This window comes from Ursus americanus, chromosome 20, assembly GCF_024610735.1.
Source record: "Ursus americanus isolate L20-20 chromosome 20, mUrsAme1.1.p, whole genome shotgun sequence".
NCBI lineage: Eukaryota > Metazoa > Chordata > Mammalia > Carnivora > Ursidae > Ursus > Ursus americanus.
This window is the reverse complement of record NC_142146.1, coordinates 52354841-52371857: the sequence shown is the minus strand read 5'-3', so window position 1 is coordinate 52371857 and position 17017 is coordinate 52354841. Positions and strand designations below refer to the sequence as shown.

The 17017-nt window shown below is 37.4% G+C and overlaps 1 protein-coding gene across 3 annotated transcripts in view; it reads right to left on the bottom strand.

The window, feature by feature from the left end:
• Positions 1 to 930: 930 nt before the first annotated feature.
• MFSD1 (major facilitator superfamily domain containing 1) overlaps positions 931 to 17017 on the bottom strand; it is a 29908-nt gene continuing 13821 nt past the window's right edge. For 2 of the 3 annotated variants that reach the window (XM_045811731.2, XM_087870312.1), the window contains exons 9-16: positions 16757 to 16868; positions 9178 to 9234; positions 8668 to 8824; positions 7277 to 7374; positions 6568 to 6680; positions 5051 to 5098; positions 4089 to 4146; positions 931 to 2814 (exon numbers count right to left, since the gene is read on the bottom strand). In XM_045811731.2, the coding sequence (XP_045667687.1) occupies positions 2811 to 2814; positions 4089 to 4146; positions 5051 to 5098; positions 6568 to 6680; positions 7277 to 7374; positions 8668 to 8824; positions 9178 to 9234; positions 16757 to 16868 (647 nt within the window). In that variant the 3' untranslated portion in view covers positions 931 to 2810. Of the gene's footprint in view, positions 2815 to 4084; positions 4147 to 5050; positions 5099 to 6567; positions 6681 to 7276; positions 7375 to 8667; positions 8825 to 9177; positions 9235 to 16756; positions 16869 to 17017 lie in introns of those variants that run through there. The other variant, XM_045811742.2, reaches the window with a different exon arrangement.

The following is a 17017-nucleotide window of genomic DNA, read 5'->3' as shown; positions in this document are numbered from 1 at the left end:
TGAGGCATTTCAGAAATCATGGAGAGCTTGCAGACAACTTGAAGCTCTTCTGTGCCACCAATGGGACCAGAAAGTGTGTTATTTCATTAGTCCTTACCCCATTCTCTATTCTGTTTTGTCTCTCAAATTTCCCTTCACATGCAATTTTTTTCCTGTCAATACAAATTCTATTTCTAACTCAGGGGCCTGTTAACTCCCACCTACATTCCCAAAGTTCTTTGGGAAATACTACCTGTTACCTTCCTCCTTTCTCAAAACCAACTACCACTTTCCTCAAAAATAGCACTCAAACTTGTGTTGAATTTTGTTCTTTTGGGTTTTTAAAAGCTTCTACTACAGTATTTATTGTTGAAAAATTAGAAAATATAAGTAAGCCAAAAGAAAGTCATCACCCAGAGGTATTTACATACACATCCTTCAGACATAATTGTTTTTATAAAAATAGCAGCATTCTGGGGGCGCCTGGTGGCTCAGTCAGTTGATCATCTGACGATTTTGAGTCAGGTCATGATCTCGGAGTTATGGGATCGAGCCCCACACTGAGCTCCACACTCAGTGCAGAGTCTGCTTGGGTTTTTCTCCCATGCACTCTCTCTCCCTCCCTCTCATAAATAAATCTTAAAAAAGAAAAACAAAGCAGCACTCTGAATCTTCATATAATAATGCCATCATTCCATGTCAATGCTCTCTAATGAAACCATTTAATGTCCGTTTTACTATTTCATTTTAAACATATGATATGATGTACTTAACAAATCTCCTACTCTTATAAACATGGGTGGTTTCCTATTTTAGGCTATTATAAAGCAATCTTGCAACAAAAATACTTTCTTAAAATGCATTTATGTGTATATTTGTCTGATGGTTTCCTTGGGATAAATTATTAGAAATGAAATTGCTAAGCCAAAAGGCATGTGGCCCACCATCATCCCCTTTTTAGGTCTTTTTATTCATATTGTCAATTTATCCTCCAAAAAGTTTATTCCATTTTACTCTCCTTTTTATTTATGCATCATTCAAAAAAATATTTATTTTGTGTCTACTTTGTGCGAGGCACTATCAACACAATCGTAATTAACATAACAGACACAGTCCCTGCCCTCGTGGAGCTTACAATCTAAAGGAAGAGAGAGACACCCACACTCACACTATCACAAATTCTTCATTATAAGCTGAGGTAAGCAAAGAAGGAAAAATACAGGGCTTTTCAAAGATCATAAAAATTTCAGAAGAACTTGATACAGCCTGAAGGTATGGAAGAGTTTCCATAGGAAGAATGCTTCTGAGCTGGGGCTAAGGTTTTCTGTAGTAAATCACGTGAAACCAGGTTACGGAGAATCCTGGATAAAATATTCTAGGCAGAGGGAGCAGCAGGGACAAAGCCCCTGAAAAGGCAAGGAACAGGACCCATTTGAAAAATGTAATGAAGCAGCTCACTGTGGCTGAGGCACAGAGGTAGTGGAAAGAGTAAGGCAGGGGCCGGGCCACACAAGCCCTCCAGCAGCAGTAGCAACTGGCTTCCTCCACTCTCACCAACTGGTAAAGCCAATATTCAATAATCTGGGCTACAACAGTCACATGGCAGTCAAAGCCAAAAGAACTACAACTGAATAATGACACAATAAACTGTAAATCAGAAAAATGGATGTAAATAAACTTGACCTGAATAAGGAATGTACTTTTAATCTGTTCCAGAACTTTTAAGCATACAGTGTTATGTCCTGTATTTTGAACAATACAATTAGCTAAATATGAGTTTAATGGTTGTCTAAAATATCTGCATACTCCTGGAGAGCAAAACACATGAAAAATTCCTTGACTTTAATATACAATACACTAAGACTAAGTCAATTAAAAAGTTTTTAAGTTTGTCAAACAAATTTTATAATCATATTTTATTTAATTTGGAAAACACAAATGTTACTCAGGTTCTACTCTGGGGAAAAAGGTACTCCACTGACTTTCAAAGGCAAAATTTCTTTATTCCAACTCAATTTTCTTATAGAAATAGTTTTCCAAATAAATAAGAGTTAAAATCAGTATTTTAACTTCTTTTAAAAAAATAAAAAGTTTTAGAAGACATCAAGTATTCCTTTTGCAGTGTTTTTATCCATGTAGATATGCAACTCTCATAATTTAAAGGATACTTTTTAATAATTAATTAGACTATAAGAAAAAAACTGTACAGAAAGTTTGTACCATAAAATTACATCCCTAAGTGATCAGAGTCCTCAGTTATGGAGAGATAAGGAAGCTCAAAAGGGTCACTGCTCGGCAACCTCTCATAACTAAAGATGGCAGAATACAATCTGCTATTTGTGAAAATGAAGAGACTGCATAAAAAATATCTTTCAAATATTCCCTATAAAAACAGGGAATGCCTATTAAAATGCCATTGTTCATTCTGTATAAAATATCCCTTCTACCCCCTCAAAAGCTTTTTTTTTTGCTTTAAGATAAAAAAAAAAGCCATATCCTTAAGAAACATCTTCTGAAAATTATCTTAATACAAGATCTAAATTTTCCATTATTTACTGTCCTTACTGAAGTTCACCTGCATTTTCCAGAGAAACTTTCTAAACTTCACTGTTAATTAGCCTTTCCAAAGTAGAATTCTTTAGCAATACACAGTACATAAGACACAAGCTAAAATAGTCCTCACAAATATACTCTGAAATAGGTGCTTTTGAAATACAAATATAAGTTTCCAGACCATTATTTTTCCTGACTAAACGCTAGATTAAAAAAAAAGTGAGGTTTTCAAACCAAGGATGTGCGGCCCATTCTCATGACACAGTCATTTAAGCTTCTCATCTGTAAAACACAATGCAATAAATTATCAAAAAGGGGGGAATGGGAAGCCTCATCTGGTTTTCAAAATAAAAACCATAAGCATTACAAAACATGTACCACCAAATATTAAAAGTTGCACACTTTGCTGAATAATCTCTTAAATCCTCTTGATTGCAAAAGTAACATAAGATCAACATAGAAAATATAGAAAAACAAAGGAAAGCGTATGCCTGTAACCTTACTATTCAAATGGAATTGTTAGTATTTGGGATTTTTCCTTTCAGTATTTCTTCTATTATATACAAGTAAGTAAGTAGAAATACATGCACCTGCATATTTCTTGAACAAAATTAGGATATTACATTTGCATTTTAATCTTTTGTCTACTTAACATGTGGCATGGTTAAGTATCTCTGACTTGGTGCAGGGAGGGAATTATTTCTGAGTTTTGCCTTCTCAGAAATGATTTTAACAACATATTATATGGATGTGTCATAATCTATTCAACCATTTCCCTACTTTGGGACATTCATGTTGTTTCCAATTTTTAAACGTAACAAACAAGACTGTCATAAAGATATTTAAAACTTGTAACACTTCTGTTTATCTTCTCAAGATGTATTTCTAGAATTACTACGTTAAAAGGGAATTTGAAATGTACAAAAATCGCCTCCCAAAAAATGCGTTGTTCTACAAGATTTTAACTTATACAAAATTCACAAAACTTACAGTTACATGGTATATGTTTACAAATAAAATTTTTAAATCATAAAAGATTGAATATCTAAAAAATCAGAAATCATAACAACAGGAAATAGAATCACTATTACATTTTAGCATACACTCAAGGAAAATATAAGTTTAACTTAATGCCACACTATATACTTAATTTGTTCCAAGTGAGTCAGAGAATACAGAATGTTAGTACCAGGAAAGGATGAAAAATTATCTCAAATAGTTAAGAAAAAGAAAAGATCAGAGAGCGGAAGGGTAAGCCCAGCACAGAAGCTTAGGACAAAGACCTTTCCTCTAATAAATTACAAATACTACAGGTCTCACTTTCTTTCAGAAAGCAATTTAAAATCCAATTATTTTCCCCCCTTCACTTTAGCCCTTAATATCCATTCTATTTAAACTTTCTAAATAAGAATTTTGTTATAGTAGTTCCAAGATAATCACTAGCTCTCGAACCTCAAGAAGACTAATTTCTTAAAAGTCCAAACCTAATACTTTGAAATAAAATGTTAATGTTTGAGATTTGCAAAAGAAAGTAACTTTTCTCTTTTAATACTTACTCAGCATGAGAAAGTTTTATTTCTTCCCTTTGTCTTGCAGAATAATTTAGGTTCCCCCCTAAAACACAAATAAGCATAGAACCTTTTCTACACAAGTATTAAAAGTAAAATTCACACACACACACACACACACACACACACACACACACACGTGCATTGGTATACCTTAAAGTAACAGAAAAGGCTATGGAAGATAAGAAAGAAATAGTTTATCTCCTGGAAACTTCCCAAGAGAAAAAAATGTTTTTTAAGAATCTTTATATGATACAAATACAAATAATCACTCCTTAATTTGAGCATTTTTTTTTTAAGTTTGGACCTACAAACTGCTTTACATCTCATTAACTGGGACACTGTATTAATGTTCAGTAATAGTGAAAATTAAGAGAAATTAAAGGAAATGACCTAAAATCATTTAAACAGCAGGTATACACATTTTACTAAGTGCATAACAACCTTCAGGGACAAGCTAGTTAGAAAAATTAATAAGGGTAACATCAAAATCTTACATAGAAGAAAGAAAAAATACAAATGCATTTAAAATATACTAGCAAAAGAAAAAAATCTGTTAACGCCTCATTCTATCTCGAACACTTTCAACCTTAAAATGCAAACTATGTTTCCTTTTTTTTTAAATATGAGACAATATCACAGTAATGGCTTTAGGTTATTTTAAAAATGCCATACTTCTTTATGCTAACATAAAAAGAACATCTAAAATTTTATATTACAAAACTTAAGTTGAACTGGCCAGAAAGAACATGACAACAATTTTAATAAATCTGAAGTTCCAAAATACATAATTATATGTTACATAATGAAATGTGTTTCCATCACTATGAACAGAATGTCATTATCACATGAACTAAAGCACTGGCCTCTAAAAAGGCATGCAGACAATCCAGGGACCTCACAAGATGATCCACAGTGGTTTAAGAAGAAAATGTCTGAATTCTACTTACCTCGGGCACGATTCACCACATAGAGTAAGACAACAGCTAAAAGTGATACTGGAAGTGAAAAAAACACAGGGTCCTTACAAAACATGTACTTCTTCCCAATGATTCCTATGTAATCATAATTACAAAGTAAAACTTAGATAAATCTTTATTGATTGGCATTTAAAAATAAAAACACTATTCACATTAAGCACTAAAAATTATTTACACACCATTTTTTCCCCATGGGCTACATGAGCCTAGGGATAGGAGGACCAGAAAAAAGCTGCTGAGACAGAAGAAGGGGCTGATCCACCCAGAGATCATCCCTGTTTAAGTGTTAGTCCTCCCGGTACTTCCAAAAACTCCTGCCAGCCCCCTGCTTGCTTATCTTTTTACACAGAACCAAATAGAAATAATCCTTTGAGGATTTTAAGTCTGAAAACACCATGTCCATTTTACAAATTAACCAAACATTAGAATGTGGTCATCTGACTCCCAGAAGGCCAGAGCCAGTGAAAACATCAGAAAGTCATGGCTTGTCTTTTTACCTTAACGAGTAAGGCACACTAAATTTACTTTAAGTTAATATGGCAACAAAAACATTTTTAATTGGCATGGTGTTTGATTTAAGAACCAAATATATATGGAATTGTGGATTGAAATTAAATCACGTGTTGCAGCATCAAAAACAGACAAAAAGACTTTCATAACCTAGTATTTTGAATTCTACATGACCCACTTTTTAAAAACAAATAATACATGTTTTAAAATTTGATGCACTTGCTTCTAAAATTATGAGATAATAAAATGCATTCAGGTATCTCATAACAATTATCTACAAATACCACATTTCGAGTATAAATTGTCTTTTACCCCTGTAAATGTAAATGATAAAATCATCACTGGGTTTGCCATTTTAAACACAAGTTAAAGCAAAAAAAACAACTTGATATGTTATATAAGATTTCTTTCCAGATGAACACAACTATCTGTATAGTGAAGCCCACCACAGGAAAAATGCTAATTTATTTTTGTTGTTTTCAACATTTTCCTAATACTTCCTATTTTTACCAATAAACCATTACAGGTAAACATTAAATAACAGGACCAAGAATAAAAGCAATTTAAAGTTGCCTAATGAATAAACCATGAGCACTCACACCCGAATCATACCAATGTCCACACATTCACACCAGGGACATACTCACCAGCCTTTAAAATGGTTTCACTTTAAAGAGGATAATGTTTTCTAAAAACCATAAATATTTAAAATAGAATATGAAGCAGATTCTACTACTACTTGTAAAAATTGGAATCTCCTAAAAAAATGCCTGTGAATCCTCAGAGAACCAGAAAGCCACCAGCTGGGAAAACGATGACGCACAGACTAAGAAATAGGCAAATCTGAGAGATACGTCTTAGGGCTTTGGTTTAAAAAAGGGAAAAAGAGAACAATAACAACAAAAATCTAAAAGTATAAATGAAAACATTCTGTTACACATTAAAAGAAACTAAACGTTGCCACATCACATACTTACAAGAAACCCAGGCAATGAAGAAAACTTCTAAAAACAAATATCCCCGAGTATCCAGTATCATGCCAGCAATGATGGAAACGATCGCCAACCCAAGATTCTGAATGGACTGCATGCTACAATTCAAGAAATATAAAAACATATTTCAATTTCGAAAGTCTTCACACACAGAGTAACAGATCACTTTAAATACTAGTATCTACAAACGACATACTACTATTAGTGTTAAGAGGTGTTTTTAACTAGTGACGACCTGATTAGGTATTTTCATCCCATGACTGTTTCTGCTACTAGATGTTCTGCTCAAAGGTAAGGGAACCTGTATTACCATGTGCAATATGAGCTCACACTTTCCTGCTGAATAAAAGAAAGAGCTAAGTGATTACCAACCATGGGTGCAGTTTCCCCCTTTTGCCCTTTGGGCCAGAGACCAGAACTCTACTTCTCACTAAGAAGCCCTTAGATAAGCGGGCAGTCAATGGCAATGTCAGAAATCACTTCTGGGTTAGCTTAACACCAGGTCTCTTGCTGGAGGCTTTGAGCATTTCTGTCACCACAATAATAATCACAAAGAGGTTCACTGACTTTCTAATGGTTTCCAGGTTCAGGGCTGTCCCAGAAGCCTGAAGATGACTAGATTCAGGAGACCTCGCGTTTTATATGATAATTAAATTGATATAGCAGAGAGAGACATTATGGTGTAAACACTTACAAGCCATATGCAGTTCCCAGCTGATGTTCAGGAACTACGAATGCCACCATTGGCCACAGTGCACAGGCAAGCAACGAATAGGACAGTCCCAGGAGACACTGTAGAAAATGATACAGAAAAGGGTAAAGATCTTAACATTAACCAAAAGGTGATTTTCCTTTGATGCATATTAGCCAGAGTGACGTAACAGCAAATATATGAACATTCATGCAAATTTTATTGCAATTATGCTAAAACTCACATTTGATTAAAAAAAGTCCTGACCCTAACAGTATCCCTCTGGTGACAAAATACACACACATAATATACATGTCATAATATACAATGTCTTCACCATTGTATATTATATGCACATATAACTGGGCCCCAGGGTACAATCAAGGACTAAGCAAGAAAATAAAATTAATTTGCAAAAAGTTACTACCAATGTTTCAGGCAAGCTAATTTTCCAATATTTATTAACTACAAATTAAGCAATCAAGGCAACATCATGCCTTGGACTTGACAGTCCATTTTCTTATCGGGTCATCAACCCCTAACTGGAGGGCAGGGCAGAAAACTATCATCTAATGCTGACTTTTTCTTTAGTTAAAAAAGAAACCTTATGATCTAAGTGTAAATAAGATCATCTACACCCTATCATATTGGCAAAGACTGAAATAGGGTCAATGCCCAACATGGCTGGGATACTAAAAACGCACACAGATTTGATAGTTATTGGTAAAACTATAAATGGATAAGAACGTCTTAGAGAAGTTTCACAATGTCTATTAAGATGTTAAATGTGCAAAGCCTCTGCTATAGCATTTATATTTCCAGGAATCTGTCCTACGGAAATCTCACTAAGTGTACAACAAACATACATGCCCAAAATACTCTTTTATTAATAGGTAAGAAATGCAGCATTTAAGCCTGTGGTCTTTAAAATGACATTCTAAAGAACAGTAACAGAAACCAGATGAATTCATTATCACTTTTTAACCTCCTAAGGGTCAAAGACAAAAGAATGCAAAATCATGAATCCTGGGCTGATAGACTTTTTTTTTTTTTTTTGCTACCTATGACGGAAGAATTTTTTAAAGAAGAACAGGAAAATAAATGGAACTAATAAGCATTTTGGCTTTTATAAGACTACTTTATTTCAAATTCTATTTCGGCATCGCGATTACTGTGTTAAATAAACCAAATAAAATTAAAAATACCTTATTCATTAATAATTAGCATTTACTTTAAAAATAGTTATTTTGTAGAAACTGAAATCAAGGCCTTGCTTTTCCCAGTGGCACGAGCTCTGCTATCAGAGGAGCAGAGTGTGATTCTTGACGTGCACTTTACAGAGTCTCCCCGAAGCCCTGAGCCCTGCACCCCGCAAGCATCTAGAGTGACATTACCATAGCAATCCAAGGGTTCCACAGCGTGAAGGCCAGCATGATGTGGGCAGCAAGAGTGGTGACCACGGCACACAGAACCCAGATGATGTTCCTTCCTGTTTTATCCACCAGGAGCCCAAATATTGGGGACATGGGAGCTGATATGACATATACAATACTGCCCAGAGAATATAAAAGATATTTCATGAAATATATCACAGCTACCAAAAATAAATAAATAAATAAAAAAGTCCCTAAAACCATTAGGCAAAGCAAATCCTAGCTCATTTAATTTAGCATTCTTCTAAAATGGTCATTAGTAAACAGAAATTTAAAGATTAAAGGGTGGTCCAAGATTTCTTCAGTTTTCCATTAATGCAAAGATGGTCTCTCAGGATCAAGCACCAATATAATCTTGGTTTCACACTATGCTCGTGAAGTCACAGGTCTTTTTTGTGTCGTAGAACATTTGGTTATAATTACAGACCCACACTACGCACATAGTGAGCACTCACAGAACGAGCGAAATACCTGTTAATAGCACTTGCTTCCTGGGAAGAAAATCCAAATTTTTCTGTAAAGAAAACTCTAAAATAGAGAGAGAGAAAGAAAGAAGCATTTGAGAGAGAACTACTCTGTTTTTAATAAAGGCAAAAATAAAACTAAATAAAAATAACTCAAAGTTTAGTCAACTTTTCCTTCTTGATACTGTTTTCCCACCTTATTTAATATTCAGCTATAAGCAACTGGCACTAAAGCTTTAGGGTTTATGTAAATATTTCACTAACTAAATAAAATACACTGATGTTGATTTTTTCATTTTATCATTATTAAAAGATTTTATTTATTTATTTAATTTATTTATTTGAGAGAGAGGGACAGAGAGCACAAGCACAGGGGAAGGACAGAGGGAGAGGGAAAAGCAGGCTCCCGCTAAGCAAGGAGCCCAATGCGGAACTCAATCCCAGGACCCTGGGATCATGACCTGAGCTGAAGGCAGATGCTTAACTGACTGAGCCACCCAGGCACCCCCATTTTTTTTCATTTTAAATAAACAGCAAACAGTACACATAATGTTTCAGAAAACCAAATGAATTACTACATGAAATTAAGAGCGCTTCTTTTCCTTAAAGTGGGACTGGATAGGTTCTTTGCAAAACAATGCCTAGAGTTCGTTTCGAATTATTGAAAACAGTCTGAATTTAAAGGTTCCCATTACAAAGACACACCTCCTATAAACACTCTCACACACTGCTCTGTGTAAGCAGCTGCCAGTGGAAAGGGAGATGTAAGTGCTAACACAAAAAAGAATTTAATTTTGAACCCTGGCATAATTATAGTCCTAGCAAATGGAAATGTGCCCAGGCATAATAAGCCAAAGCACTGTTTCCATTCTCAAGAATAGGCTTCGAGGAGAGGGAGTTAAGATGGCGGAGGAGTAGGGGACCCCTTTTTCAGCCGGTCCCGAGTCGAGCTGGATAGGTACCAGACCAGCCTGAACATCCACGGAATCAGCCTGAGACGCAGGAAGATACATCTGGATCTCTACAAACGAACATCTCCAGCGCTGAGTATTGAGGTACGAGGCGGGGAGCCGTGAATCCGTGCACAGATATCGGAAGATAAATGAAGGGGGAGGGAGCCGCCACGTTCGGGCGCCGGGAAGCGGTAGCCACCTGCACGGGGGAGCGGGCGGGACTCGCAGACCGGCACCCGGGAGAAAACAGACTGTGACCATGACCGTGAGCGGGGAGCACGCACCACCAGACTGAAACGGAGCTCCGGTGTGCTCACCGGATCCAGGCTGAGACCGGGAGCTCCGGGAGCGCACGGGGCGGCTGACGGCTGGCGGTGTTAGAAACACAAAGGACAGAGACGCGCTGGCCCTGGAAGTGAGGGCTGGGACGCCGGGTGTGGGGCGCACATCCCGGGACGCTGCAGGGTTGAGTAGCACCAGCAGAAACAGAGTTAGAGTGGCCAGAACATCAGTGAAGAGTCCGCGATCCCTCTGTTCTGTGACAGAGGCTGAGATTCGGCCGCTGTTGCTCTGACTCTCAGAAGAGGCACAGCAGACCGCCAGGGAAAGCCGCCAGAGAACAAAACACTGGAAATACCGGCTCACAGGGTGCCCATCCCCATCCCCCCCTTGCAGGGGACACGGAGACTCTACCCAAACAGGGTTGCCTGAGTATCGGCCGGCAGGCCCCTCCCCCAGAAGGCAGGCTGAAAAATCAAGAAGCCACATCCCTAAGATCCCTATAAAACAAGGGGCACGGCCTGGGTTCTGGTCAATAATTTGGGCTCTGGACAACCCCGCAACATCTCCTCATCAGAATGACGAGAAGGAGAAATCACCCCCAGCAAGAAAAGACAATGAGTCTGTGGCCTCTGCCACAGAACTAATGGATATGGATATAACCAAATTATCAGAAATGGAATTCAGAGTAACAATGGTCAAGATGATGTGTAGACTTGAAAAAAGTATTAACGAAAATGTTAATGAGAATATAGAATCTCTAAGGGCGGAAATGAGAGCGAATCTGGCAGAAATTAAAAATTCTATGAGTCAAATGCAGTCAAAACTAGAGGCTCTAACAGCAAGGGTCACTGAGGCAGAGCAACATATTAGCGAATTGGAGGATGGGTTAGTAGAAGAGAAAGCGAAAATAGAATCTGGACTCAAAAAAATCCACGCACAGGAATGTAGGTTACGGGAGATCACTGACTCAATGAAACGTTCCAATATCAGAATCATCGGCATCCCTGAGGGGGTGGAGAAAAACAGAGGTCTAGAAGAGATATTTGAACAAATTGTAACTGAAAACTTCCCTAATCTAGCAAGGGAAACAAGCATTCGTGTCCAAGAGGCAGAGAGGACCCCTCCCAAACTCAACCACGACAAACCTATGCCACATCACGTCATAGTGCAATTTGCAAATATTAAATCCAAGGATACAGTATTGAAAGCGGCCAGGGAAAAGAAATTTCTCACGTACCAAGGCAAAGGTATCAGAATTACGTCAGACCTGTCTACACAGACCTGGAATGAGAGAAAGGGTTGGGGGCGGGGGCATTTTTAAAGCTCTTTCAGAGAAAAACATGCAGCCAAGGATCCTTTATCCACCAAGGCTGTCATTCAGAATTGATGGAGAAATAAAGACCTTCCAGAATCGCCAGTCATTGACCAATTTCGTAACCAAGAAACCAGCCCTACAGAAGATATTAAGGGGGGGGGGGTTCTATAAAAGTAAAAAGGCCCCAAGAGTGATACAGAACAGAAAGTCACAATCTATAGAAACAAAGACTTTACTGGCAACATGGCATCATTAAAATCATATCTCTCAATAATCAGTCTCAATGTAAATGGCCTAAATGCTCCCATAAAACACCACAGGGTTGCAGATTGGATAAAAAGAAATGACCCATCCATTTGCTGTCTACAAGAGACTCATTTTGAACCTAAAGATACATTCAGACTGAAAGTAAAGGGATGGAACACCATCTTTCATGCCAATGGACCTCAAAAGAATCTGGGGTAGCAATTCTCATATCAGACAGATTGGATTTTAAACTAAAGACTATAGTTAGAGACACAGAAGGGCACTATATTATTCTTAAAGGATGTATCCAACAAGTGGATATGACAATTATAAATATATATGCCCCCAACAGGGGAGCAGCAAGATACACAAGCCAACTCTTAACCAGAATAAAGAGACATATAGATAAAAATACATTAATAGTAAGGGATCTCAACATTCCACTATTAGAAATAGAGCAGAAAATCGACAAAGAAACAAGGGCTTTGAATGCCATACTCGACGAGTTGGACCTCATAGATATATATAGAACACTACACCCCAGAACCAAAGAATACTCATTCTATTCTAATGCCCATGGAACATTCTCAAGAATAGACCATGTTCTGGGTCACAAAACAGGTCTCAACCAATACCAAAAGACTGAAGTTATTCCCTGCATATTCTCAGACCACAACACTTTGAAATTGGAACTCAACCACAAGGAAAATTTTGGAAGAAACTCAAACACTTGGAGACTAAGAACCATCCTGCTCAGGAATGATTCGATAAACCAGGAAATCAAAAATTAATTTAAACAATTTATGGAGACCAACAAGAATGAAAACACAACGGTCCAAAACCTATGGGATACTGCAAAGGCAGTCCTAAGGGGGAAAATACATAGCCATCCAAGCCTCACTCAAAAGAATAGAAAAATCTAAAATGCAGTTTTTATATTCTCACCTCAAGAAGCTGGAACAACAGAGGGACAGGCCTAATCCACGCACAAGGAAGCAGTTGACCAAGATTAGAGCAGAAATCAATGAATTAGAAACCAGGAGTACAGTACAGCAGATCAACAGAACTAGAAGCTGGTTCTTTGAGAGAATTAATAAAATTGACAGACCACTGGCAAGACTTATCCAAAAGAATAGAGAAAGGACCCAAATTAATAAAATTATGAATGAAAAAGGAGAGGTCACAACCAACACCAATGAAATTGGAAGGATCATTAGAAACTTTTATCAACAGCTTTATGCCAATAAATTAAACAACCTGGAAGAAATGGATGCCTTCCTGGAAACCTATAAACTACCAAGACTGAAACAGGAAGAAATTGATTATTTAAACCAATTAATTATGAAGAGATTGAAGCAGTGATCAAAAACCTCCCCAAAAACAAGAGTCCAGGGCCTGACGGATTCCCCGGGGAATTCTACCAAACATTCAAAGAAGAAATAATACCTATTCTCCTGAAGCTGTTTCAAAAAATAGAAACAGAAGGAAAACTACCAAACTCATTCTATGAGGCCAATGTTACCTTGATCCCCAAACCAGGCAAAGACCCCATCAAAAAGGAGAATTACAGACCGATTTCCCTAATGAATATGGACGCCAAAATCCTCAACAAGATCCTTGCTAATAGAATCCAACAGTAGATTAAAAGGATTATCCATCATGACCAAGTGGGATTCATCCCTGGGATGCAGGGGTGGTTCAACATTCGCAAATCTATCAGTGTCTTAGATTTTACCCAGAAGAAAAAATTCAAAAATCATATGATTCTCTCAAAAGATGCAGAAAAAGCATTTGACAAAATACAGCATCCTTTCCTGATTAAAACCCTTCAGAGTGTAGGGATAGACGGTATACTCCTCAATCTCATAAAAACCACCTATGAAAGGCCTACAGCAAATATCATTCTCAATGGGGAAAAGCTGGAAGCCTTTCCCTTAAGATCAGGAACACGACAAGGATGTCCACTCTCGCCATTATTATTCAACATAGTACTAGAAGTCCTTGCAACAGCAATCAGACAACGAAAAGGGATAAAAGGTATCCAAATCGGCAAAGAAGAAGTCAAACAGTCTCTCTTCGCAGATGACATGATACTCTATATGGAAAACCCAAAAGAATCCACTCCCAAACTATTAGAAGTTATAGAGCAATTCAGTAATGTGGCGGGATACAAAATCAATGCTCAGAAATCAGTTGCATTTCTATACACAAATAATGAGACTGAACAAAGAGAAATTAGGGAATCCATCCCATTTACAATAGCACCAAAAACCATACATTACTGGAATTAACTTAACCAGAGACGTAAAGGACCTATATTCTAGAAACTATAAATCATTCCTGAAAGACATTGAAGACGACACAAAAAGATGGAAAAATATTCCATGCTCATGGATCGGAAGAATTAACATAGTTAAATGTCCATGCTACCCAGAGCAATCTACCACTTTCAATGCTATCCCGATCAAAATACCGATGACATTTTTCAAAGAACTGGAACAAATAGTCCTTAAATTTGTATGGAACCAAAAAAGGCCCCGAATCGCCAAGGAACTGTTGAAAAGGAAAAACAAAGCTGGGGGCATTACAATGCCGGATTTCGAGCTGTACTACAAAGCTGTGATCACAAAGACAGCATGGTACTGGCACAAAAACAGACACATAGACCAATGGAACAGTATAGAGAACCCAGAAATAGACCCTCGGCTCTTTGGGCAACTAATCTTTGATAAAGCAGAAAAAAACACCCGGGGAAAAAAGACAGTCTCTTCAATAAATGGTGCTGGGAAAATTGGACAGCCACATGCAAAAGAATGAAACTTGACCACTCTCTCACACCATACACAAAAATAAACTCCAAATGGATGAAAGACCTCGATGTGAGACAGGAATCCATCAAAACCCTAGAGGAGAACATAGGCAGCAACCTCTACGACATTGGCCAAAGCAGCCTTTCTCATGACACATCACCAAAGGCAAGAGAAACAAAAGATAAAATGAACTTGTGGGACTTCATCAAGATAAAAAGCTTCTGCACAGCCAAGGAAACAGTCAAAAAAACTAAGAGGCAGCCCACGGAATGGGAGAATATATTTGCAAATGATACTACAGATAAAAGACTGGTATCAAAGATCTACAAAGAACTTCTCAAACTCAATACATGAGAAACAAATAAACAAATCATAAAATGGGCAGAAGATATGAACAGACACTTTTCCAATGATGACATACAAATGGCTAACAGACACATGAAAAAATGTTCAAAATCATTAGCCATCAGGGAAATTCAAATCAAAACCACACTAAGATACCACCTTACGCCAGTTAGAATGGCAAAAATTGACAAGGCAAGAAACAATTGCTGGAGAGGATGTGGACAAAGGGGATCCCTCCTACATTGTTGGTGGGAATGCAAGTTGGTACAGCCACTCTGGAAAACAGTGTGGAGATCCCTTAAAAAGTTAAAAATTGAGCTACCCTATGATCCAGCCATTGCACTACTGGGTGTTTACACCAAAGATACAGACGTAGTGAAGAGAAGGGCCATATGCACCCCAATGTTCATAGCAGCACTGTCCACAATAGCTAAATCGTGGAAGGAGCTGAGATGCCCTTCAACAGATGACTGGGTTAAGAAGTTGTGGTCCATATATACAATGGAATATTACTCAGCTATCAGAAAGAACGATTTCTCAACATTTGCAGCAACATGGACGGCACTGGAGGAGATAATGCTAAGTGAAATAAGTCAAGCAGAAAAAGACAATTATCATATGATTTCTCTCATCTATGCAACTTAAGAACTAGGAAGATCGGTAGGGAAGAAAGGGATAAAGAAAGGGGGGTTAATCAGAAGGGGGAATGAAGCATGAGAGACTATGGACTCTGAGAAACAAACTGAGGGCTTCAGAGGGGAGGGGGGTGGGGGAATGGGATAGGCTGGTGATGGGTAGTAAGGAGGGCACGTATTGCATGGTGCACTGGGTGTTATACGCAACTAATGAATCATCGAACTTTACATCAGAAACCAGGGATGTACTGTATGGTGACTAACATAATATAATAAAAAAACATTAAAAAAATAATAATAATAAAATGCTATCTTTGGGGTAGCCGGGTGGCTCAGTCAGTTAAGTGTCTGCCTTCGGCTCAGGTCATGGTTCCAGCGTCTGGGATAAAGTCCCATATCAGGCTCTCTGCTCAGCAGGGAGTCTGCTTCTCCCTCTGCCCTTTCCCCAGCTTGTGCTCTCTCTCTCTCAAAAATAAATAAATAAATAAATAAATAAAAATTAAAAAAAAAAAATAGAGGCACCTGGCAGGGTCAGTCGGTTAAGTGTCTGCCTTCGGCTCAGGTCATGATCCCGGGGTCTTGGGATCAAGCCCCGCTTCCTGCTCAGCAGGGAGTCTGCTTCTCCTTCTATCCTCTGTCTCTCCCCTCTGCTCATGCTTTCTCTGTCTCTGACAAATAAATAAATTTAAAAAAAAATAGGCTTTGAAACAAAAGACTAAAGAGGAAATAAAAAAGAATACTATCCAATACAAAGCATTAAAATAAATCTATATTATCAATCAAAAACTATTAGGTATTTCATCAAAAAAATAATGGCAGTATTAAGCCAAATACTAAATCTTAAGCTAAGAAAATGTTATATCCCAGGATGTAAAATAATTCCCATGTAAATATAAACTATAACCAGAAAAGCAAGATTTATAGCTAAAAAACTACATTTGGATGATTAAATTCTCATTATAGCTTCACCAACAAAAATGGAATGCTGGAGAATACTCACTTCCCAAGTCCGATAAAAGGGAACACTGCCACATAATAGCAGACGCAGATGATAAATATCAGCCACAGGGGTAAGGAGAAGTCCTTCACATCAGTTAACTTAATAACTTCACCTTGAAAAGAAAAGGAAGAAGTTATCAGCATAATTTTGCATACTTAGGTCAGGATTATTTTTCTTTTATCATGTGATTAACCTTTGCCATTCAGTTTACAAAATACTTTTCTTAGTAAATTACTGGAACATAGCTTCTGGGAAAACTTA